The following is a 26,737-nucleotide window of genomic DNA, read 5'->3' as shown; positions in this document are numbered from 1 at the left end:
TGCACCAAAATAGGATCAGGGTGGGTTTAAGGTGGATCAGGAGGGACCTATTTTGTCCCGATTCTGCATGTGTAAATGTTGGGAGGTATGTTATAAGATGACAATTCTGAAAATGATAGACGCTAGAAAGAAAAAACAATGTACTTGGATAAAGTTACAGGAATGCATGTACAAACCAAAAAATAAAAATCCCTGGAATGGGAAATGTTTTTTTATCAAATGTGGGAGCAGCTCATTGCATGTTCAGCATGCTAAATAAAATATATGCAAAGCAACACTGCCCCTTTGGCCTAATTCACATAGACTATGGCTGAAGACTTGCTGTGTTTTACCAAGCATTTATTTCTGCAGGAACCACATCTCCCCATTTTATTATTTTACCCGCTTCAGCGGTTTATAGCACAGCTTATAGCTAAGTGCCATTGTTATAGGCCAACCAAGCCACAATCACAGTGTCCTCAGTAATTTTTAATACTGTTTTTTTTTTTTAAAAAAAAAACATTTATTGTTTTATATCTACTTATTTGATCTACTTTTACCTGTTGTGTAACTAGGACACTAGTGTAGCTAAACAACTAGAAATTCCCTCTGTTATTAATATTAATAACCCTGGATACCCTTTTCCCACTAAATAATTGTCTAGCCCTTTCTTGATTATATCCTTTGAATCTGCCATCACAACCTTCCCTGGCAGTGAATTTTCATATCTTGACTGCCCTTACTGTAAAACCCCCTTCCTTTACTGGTTGAAACTTCCCCTCATCTAACCTTAGGGGGTGACCGCATGTCCTGTGTACAGTTCTTGGGGTAAAAAGTTCCCATGAAAGTTCTCTGTATTGACCCTTAATGTATTTGTACATAGTGATCATATCACCTCTTAAATGCCTCTTTTCTAAACTAAACATACCTACACTGGCTAACCTTTCCTCATAACTTAGTGACTCCATGCCCTTTACCAATTTTGATGCCCTTCTCTGAACCCTTTCTAGTTCCAAAATGTCTTTTTATAGAGTGGTGCCCAGAACTGTGCCTCATAGTCAAGACAAGGTCTTGCCAACAATTTATATAGTGGCAAAATTAAACCTTCTACTCTTGCATCTATGCCCCTTTTTATGCATGCCAATACTTTATTGGCTCTTGCAGCTGCTGCTTGACATTGAGCACTATTGCTAAGTCTACTGTCTACAAGCACTCCCAATTTGCTCTATAAACCATCATCAAGGTCATTAATAAATATATTTGAGTGGCTCCAGCATGGAACCTTGAAGTACACCACTTAAAACTTTTGACTAATTAGAAAATGTTCCATTAATCACAACTCCCTATTCCCTATTATCCAACCAGTTTTTAACCCAAGTACAATGTTGTTTTCTAGACCCAGTAACCTTATTTTGTCAACCAACCTCTTGTGTGGCACTGTATCACAGACCTTTGCAAAATCTAAGTAGACCACATCTACTCTACTACCGTGGTCTAAGTTCTCACTAACTTCCTCGTTGAAACTAATCCTTTTAGTTTGATATGACCTATGCATCATAGATCCATGCTGATTCTCACTTTTAATCGTATTGCTCTTTTAATCGTATTGCTCACCAAGTAATCCTGAATACTATCCCTTAATATACCTTCTAGTAGTTTCCCTTCTATTGATGTCAGGCTTACCGGTCTATAATTGCCTGGTTGTTATCTCTTTCTCTTTTTAAACAATGTCACCACATCTGCTATTTGCCAATCCCTTTGTACTGAGCATGATGAAATTGAATCTATGAAAATTAAGTATAGCGGTCTAGCTATTTCTGAGTTTAGCTCCCTAAGAACCCTTGGGTGCATGCTATCTGGACCTGGAGCTTTATTTATATTAATTTTATTCAGTTGTTTTGGATTTCCTTCTTTGTCAGTCAAGTTTTAATCAATGGTACAGTTGTATTTCTATTTTTATGTATTATTTTTACCATTTGTTTATCTCTAGTAAATTGGAAGAATTTGTTTTTAAATGAGCACACTATAAAAAAGGTTCATACTAATAAGCAAATAAACATTTTTTTGCAGCTTCTTGCTTCTTTTACAATGGAGGAATTATCTGCTTATGCAAAAGCTGGAGCAGTGGCAGAGGAGGCCCTTACAGCGATACGGACAGTGGTTGCTTTTAATGGACAAGAGAAGGCATTGGCTAAGTATGTTGGGTTACTAATGCATCTTTATTATTGTAGAATCCTCCATTACCTGAACTGGCTATTTATTAAACGCTGTGACTCGAGCGTGTTAAGCATAAATAAACCTCACTTTGTGTCAATGATTTTACTGCATATTTTTCTTTTAAATCTACTTTTTCAGTAACACTTGTAAATGTATATAATACAATTGTTTATTCTGACTTCTATTTTCACTTACTACCAGGTGTATTCTCTGCACAAATGCACATTCAAATATATTCATTCAAAGTGAGCACTGTATACGATGAGATCGATTACCCAGAATGCTTAGGAGCTGGGGTTCTCCAGATAACGTGTTTTTCCATTATTTGGAGCACATTCCCTTACTCATTTAATCACTTAGTTTTGCTATTCTGACTGTAAAAGGAAGCTCTTGGTGATCATGTCCGTGTGTACATTTTGTATTTTTTATAATTTATGGTTTTAGTAACTATCATATTAATATATATTTATTTCTCTGGCAGGTATAATGCCAACTTACGAGATGCAAAAAAGGTTGGCATAAAAAAGTCAATTACAACAAACGTGTCAATGGGACTCTCTCAGTGCCTCATCTTTGGAGCATACGCCTTAGCCTTTTGGTATGGAACCAAACTGACAATGGATGAGCCTGAAACATACAGCATTGGCAAAGTTTTAATTGTAAGTAAAACATTTTTGTTCCCTTTTCAATGATTAGTATTCACTCTTAAATATAACCCTTTTGCTCTTATCAATGATTTCAGACATATTTCATAGCGCTGTGTAGTATTACGATATAGTGCTGAGAACGTCTATAAATAAAGTATTGTCTCTAAACCCAATCCAGTTTCTTGGGCTTTGTGGAGTCTGCATAGCCTTCCTCACAATCAAAGTATATTAACCAGACAGCATTTAACATTTCAGAAATTATGGATTTTGTAAATCCACATATGCCCTAACATCTAAAAATAATGCATATTCATTATATATTCGTGGTTAATGGTGTATTGAATTGAAAAATAATTATTAGGCACGTGGACAAATAGGAGTAAAAAAGCTGAAAGCTGGGTGGGAGATATAAATGTTATTTAAGAACTGGCACTGTTCTCTAGCACACATTGGCACCTAATACTGAGTGATATCCAAATAGCATTACACTATTCATGACATATATGTGTATAATGTGATGCTATGAATAAGTTTTAATCTCTCAAATGGGAAAGTTGAGAAAAAAATCATTGCACTCCTGACATCTATGTAGAAACAGCTGTATATAATTAAAACGGATACATAAACTTACGGATCAATGCAAGAAGGTTAATACGAATAGGCCGTGAAACCAAGCCAGATATTATTCTATGGTTTAAAATGATATGTTTTAGTTTTTAAGATCATATGGCTAACACCAGAGTTGTATATGGTAACCATGACCTGACAATATCCCACTGGAGGTAAATAATATAATTACTTCAAGTGTTTAAAGGGGAATTCTGTTGTTTAAAGCAAACTTCATATCCCTTAACTGATAATAAGATTATTTGCAAATTATTGTTAAGTGCAATGATCTCTTGTGGTAGAAAAATCAGCAAACATCAAAACCCTGCACTATTCATTACACCAGGACTTGGATAGCAGCCAACAATTGTTAGTTTTATATTCTTTTGACTTTGACTTATGACTGTTTTTTTGTGTTTTTCCCCCTCAACAGGTATTTTTTGCAGTGCTCATCGGTACATTTTCCCTTGGCCAAGCAGCTCCTAACATAGAGGGTATTGCTAATGCACGTGGAGCTGCCTATGAAGTGTACAAAATAATCAATAAGGTAAAATGACATGCACATGCTTCAATTTACAATTGGCTGTACAAGTTAGTTTTCACATGAAAGCCCTAGGCATGTATTCTGACTTTCCAGTAAGATTGCATTACACAAGTGATGTCAGCAGAACATGCTATGGTGAACACATACTGCTGGATATATAAGATACAATATGCTACAAGATCACTCCTGAACATGAAAGAAACCAATATAGACATTTTTTTTTCCTTTACATTAGAACAACATTGAAAAAAATCACTTATAATTTGTGAAAATAAAATTTGCATAGAATTACTCAACATCAAAACAGACCAATTTTAGATCAGTCATATGCAGGGCCGGATTAAGGGAATGGAGGCCCCTGGGCTAAGGGCGCCTCCATTCCCCCGTGAGGCCCCCAATGTGAGCCACCCGCCGCCCCCCCGTACCCCGTGAGGCCCCCCCCCAAGCGCTTACCTGTCACTGTAGTCCTCCGTCCCCGGCGCGCTGTAAGCTCCTTACTGAGGAGATCTCGCGCGAGTTCTCCTCAGTAAGCAGATTACTGAGCGCCGGGGACGGAGGACTACAGTGACACTGTGACAGTGCTCAGCAGCATTGATCGGGCTGGGGGCGCCCCCATCCCCGGACCGATCAATAATGCTGCTGAGGACTTTGAAGGGCCCCCTGGATGCCCGAGGCCCCTGGGCTATAGCCCAGTTAAACCTTGGGTTAATCCGGCACTGGTCATATGACAGAGATCAACAAGCATAAAGTGTCTCAAAAGAAGTGTGGTCTCTCTAAATTCCGGCTATAACAAATAATTGTTCCTAAAATGACAGTAATCCTAAAAGACAGAGAAATAACATTGAGTCCTGCAGTTACTTTTATTTAGTATTTACAGGATATTACTCTGATATGTATAGTCACTTTGGAAGTCAATACAAACTGATAAACAGTACAGAGCAAAACGTGTTCACCACCATAATTATTTTGTAGGCTTATTAACATGTTGAGTGTCTTACAAAGTTGTACATGGTTTAAATATGCTAACATGCAAAACATTTTTTAAAAAAGGACATTTTTCATTCTATTGTATTTTTTATTTTTTATTTCCAGCATAGGCCAATAGACAGTAGTTCTAAAGAAGGACACAAGCCAGATCATTTGACAGGACACATTGAGTTTAAGAATATCCATTTCTCCTACCCAAGTAGACCGGATATACAAGTAGGTGTCAATTATTTAAAGTTATCACAACAAATGTATCCAGACCTGTTTTGAGAAACAGGTTGCATGTGACCTTCAGCCTTCCCATTTACCTACACTGGGGGTTATATAGAACCAGACTGTGCGTTACAAATCTGGGAATCTCCTTTAGTGTTTTCATGGATGTGAGCTTGTACTAAAATGTTTATTGATCCCTATGCAAGTTGGATCTTTAGTATATGTGGGGATTTGTGGAATCCTTATCGACCTTTGAACAAGTGGTGCAAACTACAGTCGTGATCTTTCATGTACGTCCTATGTACAATGCATGTATGTTTAGCATTTTGATAATCCCTATGTATATGGCCAATTCTTAGGCCATACAAAAGTATGTATAGGAAATGATATTGTACAACTAATCATCTGGTGCTCAAACTGGGAGATTATAATAGTAATGGCAAGTTATTCATTATTTATTTCATTTTTTATTAAAGATTTTAAAGGGTCTGAGCCTTAAAGTTCCAGCTGGAAAGACTATTGCCCTTGTTGGGTCCAGTGGTTGTGGAAAAAGCACCACAATTCAACTGTTGCAGAGATTCTACGATCCTTCTGTAGGGGAGGTGTGTATGAGTGAACATGCGCTCGGTTAATATTAAATTCATAGGCTTGTTTAAAAGATGCCCATCAGAGCTGGCGCGCCAGTTGTAATATGTACTTTCTTCTCTTAGGTTACGGTTGATGGACATGACGTGCGTACACTCAATGTGCAGTGGTTAAGAGAAAATATCGGAGTTGTCAGCCAGGAGCCCATTTTGTTTGGAACAACAATCAGAGAAAATATTCGTTATGGAAGAGAGGATGTTACTAATGATGAGATTGAACAAGCAACTAAGGAAGCTAATGCCTATGACTTTATATCCAAGCTTCCAGACGTAAGAGAATATTGATTTATAGGCACTGCATGCAAATATTCAGGAACCAATGTCCAACATCAGTCTTAAAGGACCAATAAACCTTAAATGCAAGTTGTCTTGTATAAAAGAGCTTCTAACATAAATGTACAAATATATATGTAATATTTTCCATACCTTGTCAAAATTTGAGATATGTGACATTATTTTTACATTTTGTTATTTATATTAGTGCAAAATATTATTCTCTGTAGGCTATAGAGAGGCTGACTGCAGAATCCGTTAGTGGGTCACTGACAGGCGTCATAAAATATCCCCCTCACAGACAAAACTTTAATTTCTTAAGTCCTGATAAGCTCCTAAAATCTCATTAAATAAATGTATAGAATGTTTGTGAATATCTTAGCAGCTCTTTTTAATAAGTCAACTTGTATTTTAGGTTTAGCGATGCTTGATATCACCTGGGGCTATCCAACTGAATTAGAACACTTAGCATTCCATCACACAGCTCCACAGCAAAATATGACTAGGGGACTGACAATGCCGTTCTCGTCTATCGCCCCCATCTCTAATCTCAATAGAGCAGAGCAGGAGGCCTTTTCTAACCACACACTGTCCGGTGCATGTGCCGCTTAGAAGAGGAGCCTGCTCTGCTCTTTTGAGAGCAAATCGGGGGCTTCAGAGGGAGAGAGGGGGAAAATTGGCAGCCCATCCTCACCTACAGGCTCCATGCATCCCCTACTGTTATGCCCCTGAATCCTAACCTTGCAAACTTATAACCCAGCAACAGAACCACAGGTTACTAACTACAGATATAAACCATTTCAATAATTTCTCCATAACCTACAACTTTATTTTATATATCCCTATTGTTTCTACAAGAGATTTATGTGGTTATTTTTTTTATTTCTATTTTTTCCAGGGTTTAGACACAATGGTGGGTGAAAGAGGAGCTCAGCTCAGTGGAGGGCAGAAGCAAAGAATTGCCATTTCTCGGGCCCTTGTACGTAATCCCAAAATCCTGCTACTTGATGAGGCAACATCAGCACTGGACACACAGAGTGAAAGTATTGTGCAGAACGCTCTAGATAAGGTACAAAGAGGCCCTGTTATTTCATTCATCTATTCAGTTAATCTCTTGCTGTGTTTTTGTTTTTCTCTTTATCATACATGTTGAGTGTTTAGTATGTAGTATAGAAAATATATGTTATGAAATGTATATTTGTCATCTTTCTCCCTTAGGCTAGAGCTGGCCGTACCACAATTGTGATAGCTCATCGGCTATCCACCATCCGTACAGCTGATGTCATTGCTGGATTCCACAATGGTGTTTTGGTGGAACAAGGGTCGCACGACGATCTTATGAATAAGAAAGGAGTTTATTATTCTCTTGTTATGCTGCAGGTATTTTTCTCTAATTCAAATAAGAAATGTTTGTTCTATATCACTGGATTGAAAACTAGGAGAACAGTCAGTTATATATATTGTTATGTTTGTTTATTGGTAACGATAAAACATTGTGCATTTGAACCACAATAATCACATTTGACAAAGAGATTTAATAGCAAAAGATAGCAGGATATACAGCAAGTCATGCTGAAGCATAAAAGATATAACTATAAACAGCAAAATATGAACCCGAATACATTACATTTTCGCAAAGCATGTCCTGGGCCCAGGTTCAGATACAGTCATGTTCTCCAGATATTCCAAAACCAAATCCCTGAAAGGGGACTAGGGGACCAACACTGGCCTAGGAAGCTTATATGCAGTTTTAGTTAACATAAAAAATGTGATGATATCACAATGTACACAAAGAAAAACTAAGGTCTTTTTTCATTGGTCCAGGGGTCAGGTCAGTCCAGTATACTGCAAATCATAGGTCCGTTCAAAGGACTCCTCTGATAAGGTGGGACCAGCTCACTCCAACAGCTGAGCACATGTTGTGCCTAAGGGAACCAACCTAGTCCAGTTTAAACCAACCTATTTGCATTTCAAACACAATATAATTTTGAGCATTAATCCTTTATCTTCCATAACTAATGATCGCAGGATGCGATCACTTTGTCGATAGTAGCGGATTGCTGATGGTAATGACACTAAACATGATACATTTTCGATATCCTAAGCCTTAGATACCCTTAATATAATATCATTTATGTATAAATAATCTCAAATACATTTTACTAATAAATAAATGTGGATTGGAACCTTAATAAATGTGTACTATTTAAAGTGTAAGTGCGAATGTAAATGTGTGTGTTATCAATCCGTGCATCTGCGTCATTACATGTGGCGCACGAATTTCAATCGCACGGTAAAACAATATTAATCAATTTAAGTTATTTGACTTCCACAATATGTAGTGCTAGTATAATATTTAAAGCACTATTGGATAAGATTGTTTTATGGTGCTAAGCTTATTAGAAATCTCTTTGTACTATAAAGACTGACTCACTGGCTAGCTGTACAGATTGGCTAACAGGGACACTGAGTTGCTCCCTAGCTCTATACTTATACAGAGAGCACATGCACACCTATATCTGAATTTTATGACTTTTTACTATTACCCTGACCCCCACTCAGTAATTCAAGCATGGGCCCCACTGATATTCAGTACGGGGCTGGTATGACCCAAGGGTGGAGGAAGGGGGACGCATTTCAAGACAGGTAGTTACACCTCCACAACAATGCCTAATCTATTTTTACTAAAAAAATATTACTCTGGCACCTACTGCCTAAGGGGTGCCAGGAAGCTATTAAGCACAGGCCTGGTTTGTTCTCGAGGATGCCCACATTTTATGCTATCTTGATTTTCCTAGGGAATTCCTTGTACTTACAAGGCTTGGACTGGTTTCACATTTTGACAGGGGAGCCCATGCTGTGGGTCTCCCTGTTGCAATGTGACCGGCCCAGCCTGACATAGCTTGGTGATTGTTGCTATTATTGCAGTGGGATCCCAAGCTCAATGTCCCCCCTGATTTAGCGGTAACCAGCCCAGCCTCAGGCCCACTATGTTATATGATTTCATTTTTTTTTTTTTTTATCACAGAATTATGAAAAAAAGGAAGAATCCGAAGAAGAAGATAACGACGATGAAGGAGAAGATGAGGATGAAGGAGAAATGTTTGAATATGATGATAAAATTGAAGCTGAGGCCGCGATTGTTGCTGAAGGCTTGGATATCATAAGCAGAGGCGACTTGCACAGACATTCCAGCAAGAGAAAAAGATCTACAAGAAGGAAATCCAAGTCCAAAGAACCTACCGCCAATGCAAATGCGGTAAATTCCATAGCTTGAATTGCAATAAAACTGGGCCACTATTACAATATAGTAAAATGTACTCTGTTATTTTTTGAGTAATAAACAATATTGATATTATTTTTTTCCCATACAGGTTGTGGAAGATGATCTCCCTACTTTCTCTCTTTATAGAGTACTAGCACTCAACAAACCAGAAATGTGCTACATTATCATTGGGGTTATCTCTGCAGCCATTTCTGGTGGCATATACCCAACATTTGCAGTCATTTTTGGGAAAATTATTGGGGTAAGATTTTTTTTTTTTTCAGATTCAAATACTATATGTGATATCTTTATTTGATTCTATTATATTTTAAGTTGCTGGGAGCCATCTTTTATGCTTGTTTTTTAATCATTTTAGTCATTCGGCATTGTAGATGAGAATGAAAGAAGTCAAAGGACAGTTTTACTTTCTCTTATGTTTCTTGCACTGGGAGTGATCAGTCTAATTGTATACATTTTTATGGTATGTACACTTTTTATTTATATATGAAACTTTGTTTTGCACAGAATATATTTGAGCACTTAAGAGGCCAGTGCAATATAAAAAATATATTTCCTTTGTCCCCTTTCAGGGATTTGCTTTTGGAATATCTGGAGAAAATTTAACTATGAGACTAAGGTCCTTATCATTTAAGGCGCTTCTCCGGCAGGTAGGTACCATGGATTACTGGATCATGTACATGTCTTTGTTGTTTTGCGCATCTTGACACTGTGACGGTCCACGGAGAAAATAATGGGAATTATGATGAAATAAACATTGACTTGAACATTTGTCCATCTACATATAAATGTACACTTCACATCCTTTGGGTGTCATTTGCAATAAAACATTTATCTGCCCATTCCTACAAATCATGTACTATATGCAATAGACCGCTCAAGTCAAAGTTTCCATTGGTTAAAATCAGATTTATCCCGGGGAAATAAATTCAACATTTATGATCAATCGGGAATATTATGCCAGCTTGTCATGTCAGTATGACACCCCCCCCCCCCTCCCCAAACCACCGTCCCAATAATACTTATCTATTTGACTAAACTTCAAATGTTAAGAGAATACAACATTCTGGCTATATAAATCTATGACAGGTTTCAGATCTTCAGCATTTTCCGCAATTTTTATAACGCTTATTTGTGCTCTTGACTAAACAGTTGCCGAATCTTCTACAATCATGTGTTTGCACGATAGACCTAAGCAGATGTGTGTGTGTGTGTGTGTGTGTGTGTGTGTGTAAGTTCTATTCATTTTAGTCCAAGTTGGCAATTCAGATAGGTGGCCACATGTAGTCCTTACTTTTAGTATCTCTATATTTATTACTCATAGTTGAATAGTATCTAGCCTGTGCACGTGTATTTTAAATGCAAATATGTCACCTTGCTCCTCAAAAACTGCAATGCCCTAAAAATAATTAGTTGTATTTGGTTACTGTTAGTTTATAATGAATATTTAGCAAGAAACCAATTCATTGAAATGTGAAAAGACTGTAAAAATATGACCCATGTTCATTTTAAATGTTAATTATGGATATTTTCTAACAGGAAATTGGATTCTTTGATGATCATGCAAATGCAGTTGGGGTTTTACTTACCAGACTTGCAACAGATGCATCTCAAGTAAAAGGGGTATGTATAAATTACACTGATAGCTTAAAGCATACTTGCCCACTCTCCCAGTATTTCCGGGAGACTCCCAAAATCCGGGTAGGTCTCCCAGACTCCTAGGAGAGCAGGATAATCTGACGCATCCTGCCCACTTCCTAGTAAAGTGGGCCGGATGGGAGCCCCCATGACTCGATTCCCGATGAATCGCATCATTTTTGTAATTCCTCTTCTATGATATATCTCCTTCGTTTCCACTGGTCACATGGATAAGCATAGATTCAGCTTTTACTAGTAAGTGCATACCCATGAGGGGTTAAGAGGATTTCTTCTATCACGTGGTGCTTAACTATCGATATCTAAAGCACGGGCCTTTAAAGGGAATTGATCTCTTCAACATTGTGTTGGTATATAGTGGCTATGCTATGTTTGCTTTGTCTTTTTCTTTATGCTTATCCATGTAACCAGTGGAAACGAAGGAGATATGTCATAGAAGAGGAATTACATATATCATCTGGAACTAAACAGCAGTTATACCTATTGAGTATATATACCTATTGACATTATATATATATATATATATGTGTGTGTTTAAACCTTTCTTTGGTCTTCATATGCAATATCCAATAGCGCCAACTTCTCTTATATTTTGTTTTTTATATGTCTAAGTATTCACTAGGGATAGTGTATTATAAGTAGAAGGGCTGCAGTTGGTCAAGACCGCGCGGATAGCTTCCATATATTTAACATTTGTATTATTATTAAAATAATCTTCTATATATTTTTAAGCAATTACATTTCAGCTGAAGCCTTGGGGTGGGTTTTGGTTCCACAGCACAAGCGTGTAACAGCTAACCGGGTCACATGTGCAGATCCAGACTGTACCAAAGTTGATTCATACCACAAAATGCCTAACCATTGCATTTAGATGACATGCTTATTTTAAAGGGGTTTGCACTATATATATATATATATATATATATATATATATATATATATATATATATATATATATATATATATATATATATATATATATTACTGAAAGCAAGGACAACAATATTACAATTTAAATGATGCTTTCCAATTATCTATTTTTATGTGAGATATTATTATAGAAATGGGCAAGAATGTGTGCTGTGCCTCACAATCCTGCTGACAATGCTATATACTTACTCAAATTCAGTGACTTGGAATGTGGGATGGACTTTCTTAGGAATACAGTATCATCTACTGAGCAACTAATAATTATTTACAGAGTAAAACCAAGCACACGTTCGCAAAGCAAAAATAAGGAAACTACTGTATGACATAAAAAAAAACATATTTTAATGAGCTTACATTTAATGTCCACTTTCTTCTAACAATCTCCTTTTTGTATATTTAAAAAAAAAAAAAAACTAACATTTTTTGTGGATATAGTAATTGCTACTTTTACAGTGGTGCCTTCACATTATGCTGGTGTTTTATTCATAATAATAATGTGACTTAATGTTTGTGTCTCTGTAGGCTGCTGGCAGTCGAATCGGTTTGATCACTGTGGCGGTGTGCACTCTTCTGACAGCAATCATAATTGCGTTTGTGTACGGCTGGCAGCTAACCCTGCTTATTTTGGCTTGCATTCCATTTCTGATTGGTGCAAATTTTATTAGAATGAGATCCATGTCTGGCCATGCATCAAAGGATCAAAAAGCTTTAGAGGAAGCTGGAAGGGTAAGTCATCTTAATTGTCAAAATGTGAAAGAAAATTACTTTATATGGCTAATACTGCTGTCAATATATTATTTTTTAAATTAATTGGGAGGATAATTAAATAAACCCCTGAATAATTTAGCATGGCAATTTATGAATGTAATATACCTTTTTGGGAACAAAAAAAAATATTAGCAAAAATTATTAGATGAATTAGGCCAGTTTTTATTTTTTCCAATATTATTGTAACTGGGGTTACAGTGTAAACATACATATTAGGGCACATTTGAACATTTGTAAAGTAGCAATTTGTGATTCGCATAGAAATTATTTAATAATATAACATATTTTCTCTTATCTCTGCCATAGAAACGGTTTGGATTAAATAGTTCATTATCTAAATTTATATTTGCTTTAAATTTACAGTATTTTTTATTTAAACGTACCTTAGGACTTCTGGCAAGTATGTGATGGTTTAAGACATAGCTACGGTTATCTTGTGACCTATTTGTATAAAAAAAAGTTTCCTAATATATTAGAACTACTATTCACAAAGAAATTGCAATGGCATATATATAATCCATGTAGTAAATAGATTATGTTTGTAAACTATCCGGGTTTAATTTGTTCTCAGTTGAGATTTTATATTTATAGATCAAGCAAAAAACAGCTCCCTTTCATGTTAATAAGTACAACAAAAAATATTTCTACCTTTGTATAATAATATATGCCCTATTTAGTAAACCTTTATAGAAAAGAAAGTAAATCCTACTAATATGATATATTGTCTTTTTAACTAAGCTTGCATAATGTTCCCTATTATGGTGGTTCGTAAACACAGAGCCCCGTTTTGGTGGCTAGTATACCCATTCTAGTATCTCGGATACACAGCACAGCTCCATTCTGATGGCTGGTATAGAGAGCAGAGCTCTATTCTGCTGGCTAGTGTGCACTGCAGATCCTCATTCTGCTGGCTAGTGTGCACTGCAGGTCCTCATTCTGCTGGCTAGTGTGCTCTGCAGATCCTCATTCTGCTGGCTAGTGTGCACTGCAGGTCCTCATTCTGCTGGCTAGTGTGCACTGCAGGTCCTCATTCTGCTGGCTAGTGTGCACTGCAGGTCCTCATTCTGCTGGCTAGTGTGCACTGCAGGTCCTCATTCTGCTGGCTAGTGTGCACTGCAGGTCCTCATTCTGCTGGCTAGTGTGCACTGCAGGTCCTCATTCTGCTGGCTAGTGTGCACTGCAGGTCCTCATTCTGCTGGCTAGTGTGCACTGCAGGTCCTCATTCTGCTGGCTAGTGTGCACTGCAGGTCCTCATTCTGATGGCTAGTGTGCACTGCAGGTCCTCATTCTGATGGCTAGTGTGCACTGCAGGTCCTCATTCTGATGGTTAGTGTGCACAGCAGGTCCTCATTCTGTTGGTTAGTGTGCACTGCAGGTCCTCATTTTGCTGGCTAGTGTGCACTGCAGGTCCTCATTCTGCTGGCTAGTGTGCACTGCAGGTCCTCATTCTGATGGCTAGTGTGCACTGCAGGTCCTCATTCTGCTGGCTAGTGTGCACTGCAGGTCCTCATTCTGCTGGCTAGTGTGCACTGCAGGTCCTCATTCTGCTGGCTAGTGTGCACTGCAGGTCCTCATTCTGCTGGCTAGTGTGCACTGCAGGTCCTCATTCTGCTGGCTAGTGTGCACTGCAGGTCCTCATTCTGCTGGCTAGTGTGCACTGCAAGTCCGCATTCTGCTGGCTAGTGTGCACTGCAGGTCCGCATTCTGCTGGCTAGTGTGCACTGCAGGTCCTCATTCTGCTGGCTAGTGTGCACTGCTGGTCCTCATTCTGCTGGCTAGTGTGCACTGCAGGACCTCCTTCTGATGGCTAGTGTGCACTGCAGGTCCTCATTCTGCTGGCTAGTGTGCACTGCAGGTCCTCATTCTGCTGGCTAGTGTGCACTGCAGGTCCTCATTCTGCTGGCTAGTGTGCACTGCAGGTCCTCATTCTGCTGGCTAGTGTGCACTGCAGGTCCTCATTCTGCTGGCTAGTGTGCACTGCAGGTCCTCATTCTGCTGGCTAGTGTGCACTGCAGGTCCTCATTCTGCTGGCTAGTGTGCACTGCAGGTCCTCATTCTGCTGGCTAGTGTGCACTGCAGGTCCTCATTCTGCTGGCTAGTGTGCACTGTAGGTCCTCATTCTGCTGGCTAGTGTGCACTGTAAGTCCTCATTCTGCTGGCTAGTGTGCACTGCAGGTCCTCCTTCTGATGGCTAGTGTGCACTGCAGGTCCTCATTCTGCTGGCTAGTGTGCACTGCAGGTCCTCCTTCTGATGGCTAGTATAAACAGCAAAGACCCGTATTCTCTTGAATGGACCACTGCTCAATGCTTCATGATTGTACACGTGTTTTTGAAGTGTGTTGTCGTTGCCATTCATTTGAAGGGACCTCTGCCCAAGATAGATATACACACTGCACTCAATAGCAGGCTGGGTGGTATAGCTGCAGCAGCAGTGGGACCAAGGTATCCCTCCTTGAGCAAATAAATCAACAGGATGATAACAATAAAGTAACTTAAACTCTGGCAGGAAAGTGATATTGCTGATCTATAACTGTCCTATGTGAAAACGGATACAAAAGAATATTGCCCAATGCAAGTGTCACAAGCATACATCCAAAAATAAATAAATAAATAAGAGAGAACAAGAGTAATAAAAAGCGGGTAGTCTCCGCAAGGACTCTATTCCACTTATGATTTGGATTCCAAAACAGCCCACTGTCCTGTGTATTGTGACAGACAATTACATGGTTAATGCATATAACTCATGCACAGCAAACACAAAAGAGTACTTAGTGATGACATGATGTACAATATATACATTGCCCCAACAGTCTCTAATTTTTGGTGATCAAAAATGAAGCTTGTCAGTTGGAGGATGTGGTCTATGTAAAACGGGGGAGTGTTATGTAAATGTATATATTGAAGGGGTTGCTTTTCCTCTAGTCCAGGAGTAGACATTCTGTGGCAAAAGTATGCTGGAAGGTACATAGGTTCCCCTGGTCTAAATCACCGTTGTCCAATTATTAGTTTGTTGAAAGGAATTACATATCTTTTTTTACACATAAGAATTATTTTAGAATATATTTTATTAATGCTTTAGAACACTATATGGACATGTGAAACGATTTTACTTTTCATGCAGATCTCAACTGAAGCGGTTGAAAATATAAGAACAGTGGCATCACTGACAAGAGAAGAGGCATTCTACAATAGATATAATGAGAGCTTAAGTGGTCCTTACCAGTAAGTCATAGGTTTTATGGGAAATAATTCATTTTGCAATTACAACTGTAATTGTAGTTTTATGAAGGGTCTTAATTCTGAACTGAATTACACAATTGTATAACTTGTACAATCACCTAAATACTGTAAAAACAGGTGTTTTGTGAATCAATATTCATGAGTATGCAGCTTATTAATTTTCATGAAACCAGTGGCATCATATAGTCCCTCAGTGATGTCCCACTTTACTAGTGAATTGATAAGCTGCAGCTCACAGAATGGCTGCCCCCACTGAGTGTAGGTGATGAGAACTCTTTAATTCTTATTTTTCTGATGTTTATCTCTTTCTTATAACAATCACTTTACAAACTTGCTTCAACAATGACCAAAAGTATTTGTTAGCTGTATGCAATATATCAAACTAACGTATAGTTACAATATACTGGGATATCACTATCATTAGGCGGTCGTCTAGGGCGGCAGTGATTAGGCGGGCACATAAAACACTGAGCGACAAGTTGTCACTCATCTAGCGTTTTTAATGTCCCCGTATCGCCCTCACACTGAGAGCCTGGCGCTGACTTGTGTCGGTTGTCTGTGATGGGTCGGGATAGAGCTGCTGGGCTATGATGTCACAGCCTAGCGCTGATCTGCCATACCGAAGGGAGCAGGAGATGTCACCCCCACATCTCCCTATCTGCTAGGGTAGAAATCAAGGGGGTCTCTGAGAGGGCAAATTCCAAGGGAGGGAACAGGGGAGGGCTGGCAAATTTTAGCCCAGAGGGTAAGACTCAACTCAGCAGCCTATTTCAAACGTTTTAAAGGAAACAAAATGCAGATGGCCCAGTGCCTCAGCCCAAAAGTAACCTACTAAGTAACCAAAGTAACCTACTACAGGACTGAAAGGAAGGACAACTATTAGGCACCGTGTTTCTCCAAGGGGCAGATGCCCAGGGGAAGGCTGGCAAACTTTAGCCCAGAGGGCAAGATTCGACTTGGCAGCCTATAAGGAACATTTTAAAGGGAAAAAATGCAGGTGGTCCAGTGACCCAGCCCAAGGTAGCCCACTGTGAAACCGGCCCGGGGGGAAGGTGCCCCCCTGCCCCTGCAGATTCCCCCCTGCAGATTCCTCCCTGCCCATCCTGCCCCTGGGAGCGGGTGACGCCTAGGGCGAACAGAGTGCAGGGCCCTGCCAATATGTAAGTGGTTTTGAATTTAGTAAAAATTAGTATAAGGAGCTTGGGAATTCAGTAAATATAATTACAAGGAGTATTTAAGTTGGAGAATTTCTCACCTTAGACATCAGTGCACTATTTAATATGTTTACATATGTGTGAATTATATATGCTAACATGAGAAAATACTTGTAAGAAACATCAAAACTCCGTAGCTGTCTTCTGACAAGATTTATGTTGTTGTTATTCTACATTAGGGACTCTTTGGCTAAAGCTCCGCTCTATGGCGCTACTTATGCAATTTCCCAGTCAGTAAACTACTTTGTGAACGCAGCTGTATTTCGATTTGGAGCCTGGCTGATTGCACACTGCTTCTCAGCATTTGAGAATGTGTTCATGTAAGTACTGAACTTCAACGAAACAAAGAAGTTTGTCATTTTTCCTTCTGTACAGCTGTTGGCGTCACTTGACTGCAGATGGCTCCGCATTGTAAGAGATGTAGTTTAGCAATGGTTGGAGTGGGTGGAAATGATTGCACTGCTGTCTCTAGAGAACCTTGGAAAACATATACTATTATAAACAAATATGAATCTATTAAATATGGGGCCTTCTGTGTGAATAACGTGAACAGCACTGATTTAAAACCAGGGTGGATAAATCACAGGAGCCAGGTAGCCAATGTGCTTGTCAAATTACCCCTGGCACCTAACATTCAGACGTCAATAGATACATAGCTTCCACTGCTTGCTAAATGATCCTGCTGGTTCTTAGATTTTACTAGCTTATGAATTTTACTTTACTTTGCCCACTTCTGATTTAAAGTATACCAGTCACCTTGTGTCTCATGTCACTAGTTCCAATTGAATGGATATATTGCAATTTCATGGCTTTCTTCACTGTGTGTAGGCGATGAACAGTGGATTGTTATTCAAAAAATATTCTTTTAAGGCTATTCATAGAAGTCTGTGTGGTACTTCTACATAATTTAACCTAATTGGCTTATTTTCTATGTATTTTGTTGTTGACTTTCCATTCAGACTGAGCACAATGCAGTATATGTTAGATCAAAAGTCACTCAGGGCACAAAACAGTCACATTTGTAGGATACAGTGACAATTTAGAGACATACGTTTTATCACAGAATCTGTTTTTCATGGACAAAATAATTGCTTAGTAACTATATCCTGCTCTTATGAGCACTTATTATTTTATGTTTTCTTATAGAGTATTCTCTGCAATTATTTTTGCTGCTATGAATGTTGGACAGACCACGTCTCTTGCGCCTGATTTTGGTAAAGCCACGATATCAGCCCAGCGCATTATGAAGCTTCTGGACAGGAAACCAGCAATTGACAGTTACAGCGAGGATGGTGAAAAACTGGTAAGATTATTCAAATAGAATATAATTACATTTTCAGTCCCTTTCCAAACACTTGTACCTAGATTAAATTATTGAGATACCATTTCCTGTCACACCATTTGTATCACTGTTACTCCTTACAGTTAGGAGTAAGATTCTTAGCAACAGAAAGTAGACAATAATTCAGACCTGGGGCATAGAGCTGGGGGCAGCATGTGAAGGCTCGCTGGGACGCTGGACCATGACTGCGTTAGAAGAGCTTGCTTGCCAACATTGCTGTGCTTTAGTTCATATTGTGCAATTACATTTTATCTAGATATAAAGAGACAATGAAAGTAAGTGTCTAATTGGTTGCTATGGCTTAGTGCACAATTTACACCTCTAACTGCAATGTTAGGTCATGGGACCTACTGTGTGAAATGTCTTATTTATTGTTGTGTGGGTGTATATGTATATATATATATATATATATATATATGTATGTGTATGTGTATGTGTATATATATATATATATATATATATATATATATATATATATATATATATATATATATATATATATATATATATATATATGCCTAGTGGCGTGTGTGGAAAAAAAAAACAAGCAGCAGCGCCACCTGCTGGGCAGAGTTATACACTGACCTATATATTTCTTGAAGGAGAAGTGACAGTTGGGAGTGGTTGGTGGTTGCCGGAGGTGACAGTGGGGAGTTTTTAACACCTTAAGTAGCTTGATGAAGGATGTGGCGATGAAGATGAAGGATAAGGTGATGGAGAAAAATGATGAGGTGGTGACATGTGGACAAAACCACATTAAAAAAGGGCGCTTGAGTTGGGAAGTAACGCTCTTCCCCTGAGGAGGTCTGGGCAATGGCCCAAATGCATGACAAGAACCTTTTTAACACCTTAAGTAGCTTGATTTGACTAGAATGCATGAGTATCATGCACGGTTTAACTTGTATATATATATATGTTTATGCATGTATATATGTTTGTGTATATATTATATTTGCGAAAAATACATGTTTTCTTATGTTGTAGAGTGCATTTGAAGGAAACCTTGAATTCCAGGATATCAAATTTGTGTATCCAACAAGACCAAAAGTCCAGGTTCTTCAAGGTCTAGGTGTTAAAGTTTCCAAAGGACAAACTCTTGCCCTGGTGGGCAGCAGCGGTTGTGGAAAAAGTACTTCTGTTCAGTTGCTGGAGAGGTTTTATGATCCAGTGGATGGAAGAGTGGTAAGAGATGGAAAAATGCATTTACTACAATCAATATTATTTACTTTAAAGGTTTATTGGCACCAACCTGATTCTGGCACACTCTGAATATTGCCACTGGGCCAGTTACCATGTCAGTATTTCAGTGAGTACATCTTCCAGTGCGCATCCATCATCTAATATTAGTTTTCCACACATTCAATGTACTAGTGAGAACAAGGTCTGATAAGTACACATTTAAAGGCATGTAACCATAGGTGTGTGACTATAGGTGTGTGACTATAGTTAGTTGTAGCGCACAAGATACAGAGAATTCAATATTCTCACTTAAATATAAAAATCAAGTGGAATGGGCCTAAACAAAATAATTTCTGTATTTTAAGTCTTGGGGCCAGATTTATTAAGCTGCGGGTTTGAAAAAGTGGGGATGTTGCCTATAGCAACCAATCAGATTCTAGCTGTCATTTTGTAGAATGTACTAAATAAATGAAAGCTAGAATCTGATTGGTTGCTATAGGCAACATCCCCACTTTTTCAAACCCGCAGCTTAGTAAATCTAGCCCTTGGTGTGTATTTGGCAAAAAGCTTTCTACCAGGATTCCATATTTGCAGACTGTCCATAATTTCTAGGAACCCTGCCAAATGTAGCAGTACACAAAAATAATTTGCATATATAATGCATGTTGAAAGAATTTTTTTTTTTTTTATAATTGTTACTTTGTTGTAATTAGTCACCGTGTTTCTCTAATTACAGCTTGCAGATGGAATGGACACAAAGTCGATGAATTTAAAGTGGCTAAGGTCCCAAATGGGAATTGTGTCCCAGGAGCCTATGCTATTTGACTGCAGTATAGCAGAAAATATTCAGTATGGAGTTCTGGACAGAGAAGTGACTGATGAAGAAATTGTAGAAGCTGCAAAGGCTGCAAATATCCATACATTCATTGAAAATCTGCCCGATGTAAGTAAAACATTAAATGTTTTTTCTTAAGTGTTTATTTGAAATCTATGACAGGATTATCCCAAACTTAAGTTTATTACAAACCTTTTGTTAATAATAGAAGCAGCATTATATCGACATAGTCTGCCTGCGTACTTGTGCTTATAAGAGTCCCATTCATTTAGGATAATAACCTTAAGCAAACAGCGCAGGTTAGATTAAACTGAGGTAGAGCCCAACCCTAACTTGTCTTATTATAACCTGCACCTGGGCCAACCCACAGCATGCCACCACTTCCTGACCTGTACCTGGTATACCACTACTTCCTGACCTGCACCTTATATGCTACCACATTCTGACCTGTACCTTGTATGCCACCACTTCCTGACCTGTACCTTGTATGCCACCACTTCCTGACCTGTACCTTGTATGCCACCATTTCCTGACCTGTACCTGGTATGCCACCACATTCTGACCTGTACCTTGTATGCCACCATTTCCTGACCTGTACCTTGTATGCCACCACTTCCTGACCTGTACCTTGTATGCCACCACATTCTGACCTGTACCTTGTATGCCACCACTTCCTGATCTACACCTGGTATGCCACCACTTCCTGACCTGTACCTTGTATGCCACCACATTCTGACCTGTACCTTGTATGCCACCACTTCCTGATCTACACCTGGTATGCCACTACTTCCTGACCTGCACCTTGTATGCCACCATTTCCTGACCTGTACCTGGTATGCCACCACATTCTGACCTGCACCATTTCTGTACACCATAGTTGCCTACTTTGAAGAGGGGTATGGTGGCAGGGCGGGGCATGGCGAATTGCGTCATTTTGACCTTCCCTCGTGACAAAATTGGCATTTTGTCATGGATTGGGGTCAAAATTATGTGATTCGCCATGAATCGCATCAATGAGGCTTGTCGGGAACAGGATGTGGAGACTTGCCTGCTTTGCCGGGAGTCTGGGAGACATACCCGGGAGAGTAGGCAAGTATGGTTTATACCACAAACACTGCCAATATGCAAATTAGAAATAGCCTAGCTTACCAATGACTGAACATATACACATCACTGCTTTTTCATGCATGTGTCTTTACACCACTATCTCCACTTATAGCATGGTGAACTCAATTGAGGGAAGTGGTAGTAAGAATGTAGTGAAAAAAATAGATAAAAGAAAACAAAGTGAGAGAGTTACAAGCAGATAGAAAATGAAAAATGTCAAAATGTGAATATATTGTTATGATTTCCACTTTCTTTCAAATTTATAGAAATATAACACACGGGTTGGAGATAAAGGAGCTCAGCTTTCAGGAGGACAGAAGCAAAGAATTGCTATTGCCCGAGCATTAATTCGAAAGCCAAAAGTGCTGCTACTGGATGAAGCAACATCTGCGCTTGACACAGAGAGTGAAAAGGTAAAGTTGAGTTCAACCTACAGACGTCACACAATTAACTGAATGACTCGCTCCAACATAAACATGGTTCTGATTTAGTTGAGACACAATTGCTTTTCTCAGCACATAGAATAACTATCTGTACTGTATGTAGACATCATGTTGTAGACAACAGGAACACTCTAAAACCACCAATTTGGCTTTATATGGGAATGGCTGTAGCATTTGACACTCAATATCCGCACTTACCAACGACAAATGAGAACACTGAATTTATAAGCTTCATTATCATGAGTAAGGCTTCATCCCGCAATATCACTGCTTCGACTGTAGGTGATGGGACATTTTAATTCTAGCATTTTGGTGTGCAAAGTAGAATTCCAAACGTTTTATCTATCACATTGTAAAGTATTTTTAACTAATTGAGCAGATAAGTAAATGTGTTTTTTTGATATTATTATATTCCACCCAAAATAATGCAATATTCCCATATACCATTACATACCAATACATCCACGTTATTAAATTGTACACAAGGGTAATAATTAGATATTGATTTTTCCATGCATATTTTTGGTGTTCATTCTAAATGGAGTACAGAACAGAGTTTGCAATTGTTTTACAATACGGAGGAAGATAATTTTATAAACAATATTTCCCCCACTTTTACAGGTTGTTCAGAAGGCTTTGGACGATGCCAGAAAGGGCAGGACATGTGTGGTGATAGCTCATCGGCTTACAACAGTCCAAAACGCGGATATCATCGCAGTCATTCAGAACGGGAAGGTCATAGAGCACGGAACTCACCCCCAGCTGCTGTCACAACAAGGCGCATATTACGCTCTTGTAAATTCACAAGTCACTAACTGAGACAGGGATTTACTTATATTAACTATTATCAGGACTGGCTTTTGGGATAAAATTGAATCCCACAAGTTGCAAGAGATCTTTACCATCATCCAGCAAGGTGCACTTTACCGCCGGGGCATGGTTCAAGCTGACATTGCGGCTGGACAAAATGTGTTTGCTCTGTAAAAGATTACCCAGTGAAAGTCCTACAGATGCGGATATATTCTGCATTTTTGCACAATGTATTTATTGTTAGATGCAGTTAAGCTAAGATTGCACTGTGTATATATAGAGGAACAGCAATAAACGATATGTAGCATATTCATTCACATGTATTCGGTACAATTGGGCAAATTTGTTGCGGTTCGAAAGCCTTTAGCTCTGTTTTTACTATTTATAAAGGTGCAGAAAACAACAAAGGAGTCTGATATAAAGAGATAGGGGCACAAAGATGATAATCTGTTACAGTTGACCTATGCTTTCAGGATTTGTGTATTTGAGTATATGATGATATTTGGATATTTGAGTATATGATATTACATCAGCAACTGAAAAAAGACAGCTTTGATCTCAGATAAAATGTTACTGTGGCTCAGTGGCTATGAGCCTAACTGTTTTGTTTGCGGAGTCCGCAAATTAAAATGCAGCCTTTATCATCTCTTCTGGAAACTAAATAAATATTTGTCTCAGTGTAATGCTAAAATGTTGTGTGTATACTAGGATTATTTTCATGCTTAATGAGGCATTTTAAAGTATAAATATTGTACATGGTCACCACATATTGATTTTGTACATGGCAGAAAAATATGGTCAAAAAATAAAACATTTTGTTGCTTGTACTGTTCAGTTCATACATGCGTCTTGTTATTCCAGAGTGTGTGTGTGTATGTATGTAAGTGTGTGTATATATGTGTATGTGTGTGCCTGTGTATATGTATAATCTCTCTCTATCTATATATATATATATATATATATATATATATATATATATATATATATATATATATATATATATATATATATATATATATATATATATATATATATATATATATATATATATATATATATAATCAAACAGGACTTTTGCCACAGACTAAGAGAGAGAACAATACTTTCTCTGGGAGCCTGCAGACAGGTTCACTTGTCGAGCACATAGGTGTGATTGATTTCTGGGGATTAAGCATTAACAGCTGGATTTGTGTTGTGGGCGGGGCGACTGATGGCAGACAGTGGCCGGTGACTAGTGAAGTGACCCAGTGTCTAGCAGGGTTGCTGGAAATTGTGAACACTAGCTTGCGCCACTGGTGTAAAATACAAAACTAGAAGTGCCCTTAGTTAGAAATAAGATGAATATTAGAGACCTTGGTATTCATAACATAACTAGTGATGCAAAATGAGTTATGATCACGATAGCCCAGCTAGTTAATAACTGGGCAACCAATCAGACTGTCTCTAGCACCGGTCAGCCAATCACACACTGGCCATCACTTGTAGTGCCACAAGAACGTGCACTATATTTGGCATGAACTTTATAGGGGCGGTGGCCCGAACATCTTGTTTGGGGCCTAGAAGACTGGGCCCGATGTGGTGTAGACTGAGCTTTTAGAAAATGAAAGGAAAGGATTTTTTTCCCTTTTTGTTCATTTTTTCAGTTGCGATGAGAATGACAAATAAGCATTGATTTGCCATGTGGTTTGTCAAAATGCTGCTTAATACATTCGCCAATCTGTATGCTTCCCATTTAAAACAAATTGTGACTATGCCCTGATACCTGGTGAGATTTGACCTAGACACTACATCTACCCCTCCCTCATCTCCCCCTCCTCCTCCGCTTCCCTTGCCAAATAACCCCTCATACAAAACTAAAAAATACAGAGTTTTCCCATCACCTTTTCTTTCTCAAACAGTCACTTCCCACTCTAAGCTCTTCTCGGTATATCTGATGTTAGAACACAGATTCACAAACAAAGCAGTTAAACATTTAAACATTTTAGAAGTTTGTTCCTAACACTGGACTATACTTTTTCTATTTCTCACTTATTTCCATTGTTTGTATATCGGATTTGAAACTCAAAAGTTAACAAAAAAAAATTTGTGACTGTACTTTCACAACTTATTCATGCTCTTTGATTCTTTGATATATGGTTTTAGAAAACTGCAGTTAGTCAATCTACCCTCTAGTGCCTTTAAGAGACATCTGAAAAAAATAAATCTAGAAAATTAATACATAAATTATTGGTCATTTAGTAAATAATCCAAAACAATTATACAAATAATCAAAATAAATGAAATGATTAGTCTGAGTTAATCAAAGGATAGCTAACAGCAATATATATTAATGGAAAACTTGCAAATGGTACCGAAATAATTCATGTTTACACAAGACAATGGAAAAAAAATAATCAAATCCATGTTAAAACAGTCCATAGAAAAAAAGCTGTCTCCTTTCTATCAATACCTTCAGTTGAGACACTTATATCAATCGCTCCCAACGCTTAAGCTTATATACCAACGTACACCTTTAGAAACTTTTTGCAGATGTAAATCCCTTCCTACTGGTTTAATATCTACTTTTTACAGTATCATGGTGGCATTTCGTCAACCTGCCAAAGATCGTTACGAGCTGAAATGGGAAGAAGACCTTGGCGTCGAGCTAGAGATAGAGGAATGGGCTAAGATCAGGTCACGAGTCGCTAAGCGCTCTATCTGTGTCCGTACCAAGGAGAACTCGTATAAGCTCTTATATAGATGGTATTTGGTCCCAACCCGCTTGAAAGCCATATATCCTGACTCCTCTAGTCAATGCTGGAGACTATGTGGGCAGGAAGGCTCATTCCAACATGTTTGGTGGTCCTGTCCGAGACTTGTGGAATTCTGGCAGAAAATTCACAATTTAATTAATAGAGTCACCGCAGTAAAACTCCCCCCCCCCCCCCCCGCCCCTCATATTCGCTATTGCATAGGCCTATACTGGATGTTAACAAATATACTATGGCGCTCATAGGCCATATACTTAATGCGGCTAAATGCGCAATAGCAGCAAATTGGAAACATCCAGAATCCCCATCGCTGCCTGAAATCATCAATAGAACATGGCAGACATATAGCTGTGAACACATTACAAGCATTCTCAATGACCGTCCCAATAAATTTTGTGCGATTTGGGATCCTTGGCTCGCCTCCTTTGGTTCAGAACAACCAAGATCTGATTAGAATGGAAACTATTGAATATAGAGTTAGAAGATGTGCAACATATGGTAGATACACGTAATACATCTAGATGCCAGGTCAGGTGCCCATTTTCCTTCCCCCTCTTACCACACTAACATTTCCTCCTTTCCTCTCCCTCTTTCCTTCCCCTCCCCCTGTTCCCTGCTTTCTCTCTTTTCTTTCCCTTTCTATGTTTTTACTTTGATTGACAAAGTTCACATTGTTCTTTTCATTTGCATGGTACTTGTTGTTTGATCAATGTAACTTAACCTTTACACTGTTTTGAAAATTGAAAAATCTCCTTAATAAAATATGTTTAAAAAAAAAAAGAAAATAAGCTGTCTTGAAAATATATCGAAAGCTATTAAATCCCCCAGTGCTCAATGAAAGTATCCAATGTAAAAATATCCCAGCAATAGCAAAATAGGAGTCCTAAAGTATATTATATTGGGCTCAGTGTTCCAAAGAGTCAGCGTTCTAAAAGAAACTAATGTAATCTTGCACAGTATATGTTTGTTACTTAGCTTCCTCAATAATGATCGCTCAGTGGTTTAAATAGCCTCTGTGAATGTGGGGATCTCACAGAATAAGTCCACTGTATATGAACGTGCAGCTATAG

At 38.4% G+C, this 26,737-nt stretch overlaps 1 protein-coding gene across 1 annotated transcript in view; it reads left to right on the top strand.

Moving 5' to 3' along the window:
- The window catches only part of LOC142161146 (ATP-dependent translocase ABCB1-like), a 46,022-nt gene extending 22,273 nt beyond the window's left edge, over nt 1-23,749 (top strand). Inside the window, exons 9-29 of the mRNA XM_075216440.1 lie at nt 2,050-2,174; nt 2,678-2,855; nt 3,883-3,996; nt 5,086-5,196; nt 5,670-5,795; nt 5,904-6,107; nt 7,009-7,179; nt 7,329-7,490; nt 9,139-9,369; nt 9,485-9,637; nt 9,752-9,856; nt 9,966-10,043; nt 10,933-11,016; nt 12,502-12,705; nt 15,869-15,969; nt 17,381-17,521; nt 18,348-18,504; nt 19,528-19,725; nt 20,459-20,665; nt 21,931-22,077; nt 22,729-23,749. Coding sequence (XP_075072541.1) covers nt 2,050-2,174; nt 2,678-2,855; nt 3,883-3,996; nt 5,086-5,196; nt 5,670-5,795; nt 5,904-6,107; nt 7,009-7,179; nt 7,329-7,490; nt 9,139-9,369; nt 9,485-9,637; nt 9,752-9,856; nt 9,966-10,043; nt 10,933-11,016; nt 12,502-12,705; nt 15,869-15,969; nt 17,381-17,521; nt 18,348-18,504; nt 19,528-19,725; nt 20,459-20,665; nt 21,931-22,077; nt 22,729-22,926 — 3,195 coding nt within the window. The 3' untranslated portion in view covers nt 22,927-23,749. The remainder of the gene's footprint in view (nt 1-2,049; nt 2,175-2,677; nt 2,856-3,882; nt 3,997-5,085; nt 5,197-5,669; nt 5,796-5,903; nt 6,108-7,008; nt 7,180-7,328; nt 7,491-9,138; nt 9,370-9,484; nt 9,638-9,751; nt 9,857-9,965; nt 10,044-10,932; nt 11,017-12,501; nt 12,706-15,868; nt 15,970-17,380; nt 17,522-18,347; nt 18,505-19,527; nt 19,726-20,458; nt 20,666-21,930; nt 22,078-22,728) is intronic.
- The last annotated feature ends 2,988 nt before the right edge of the window (nt 23,750-26,737 follow it).

The sequence above is a fragment of the Mixophyes fleayi genome, chromosome 6 (assembly GCF_038048845.1).
Source record: "Mixophyes fleayi isolate aMixFle1 chromosome 6, aMixFle1.hap1, whole genome shotgun sequence".
In the NCBI taxonomy this organism is placed as follows: domain Eukaryota; kingdom Metazoa; phylum Chordata; class Amphibia; order Anura; family Limnodynastidae; genus Mixophyes; species Mixophyes fleayi.
This window is presented reverse-complemented; position numbering and strand designations above follow the sequence as displayed.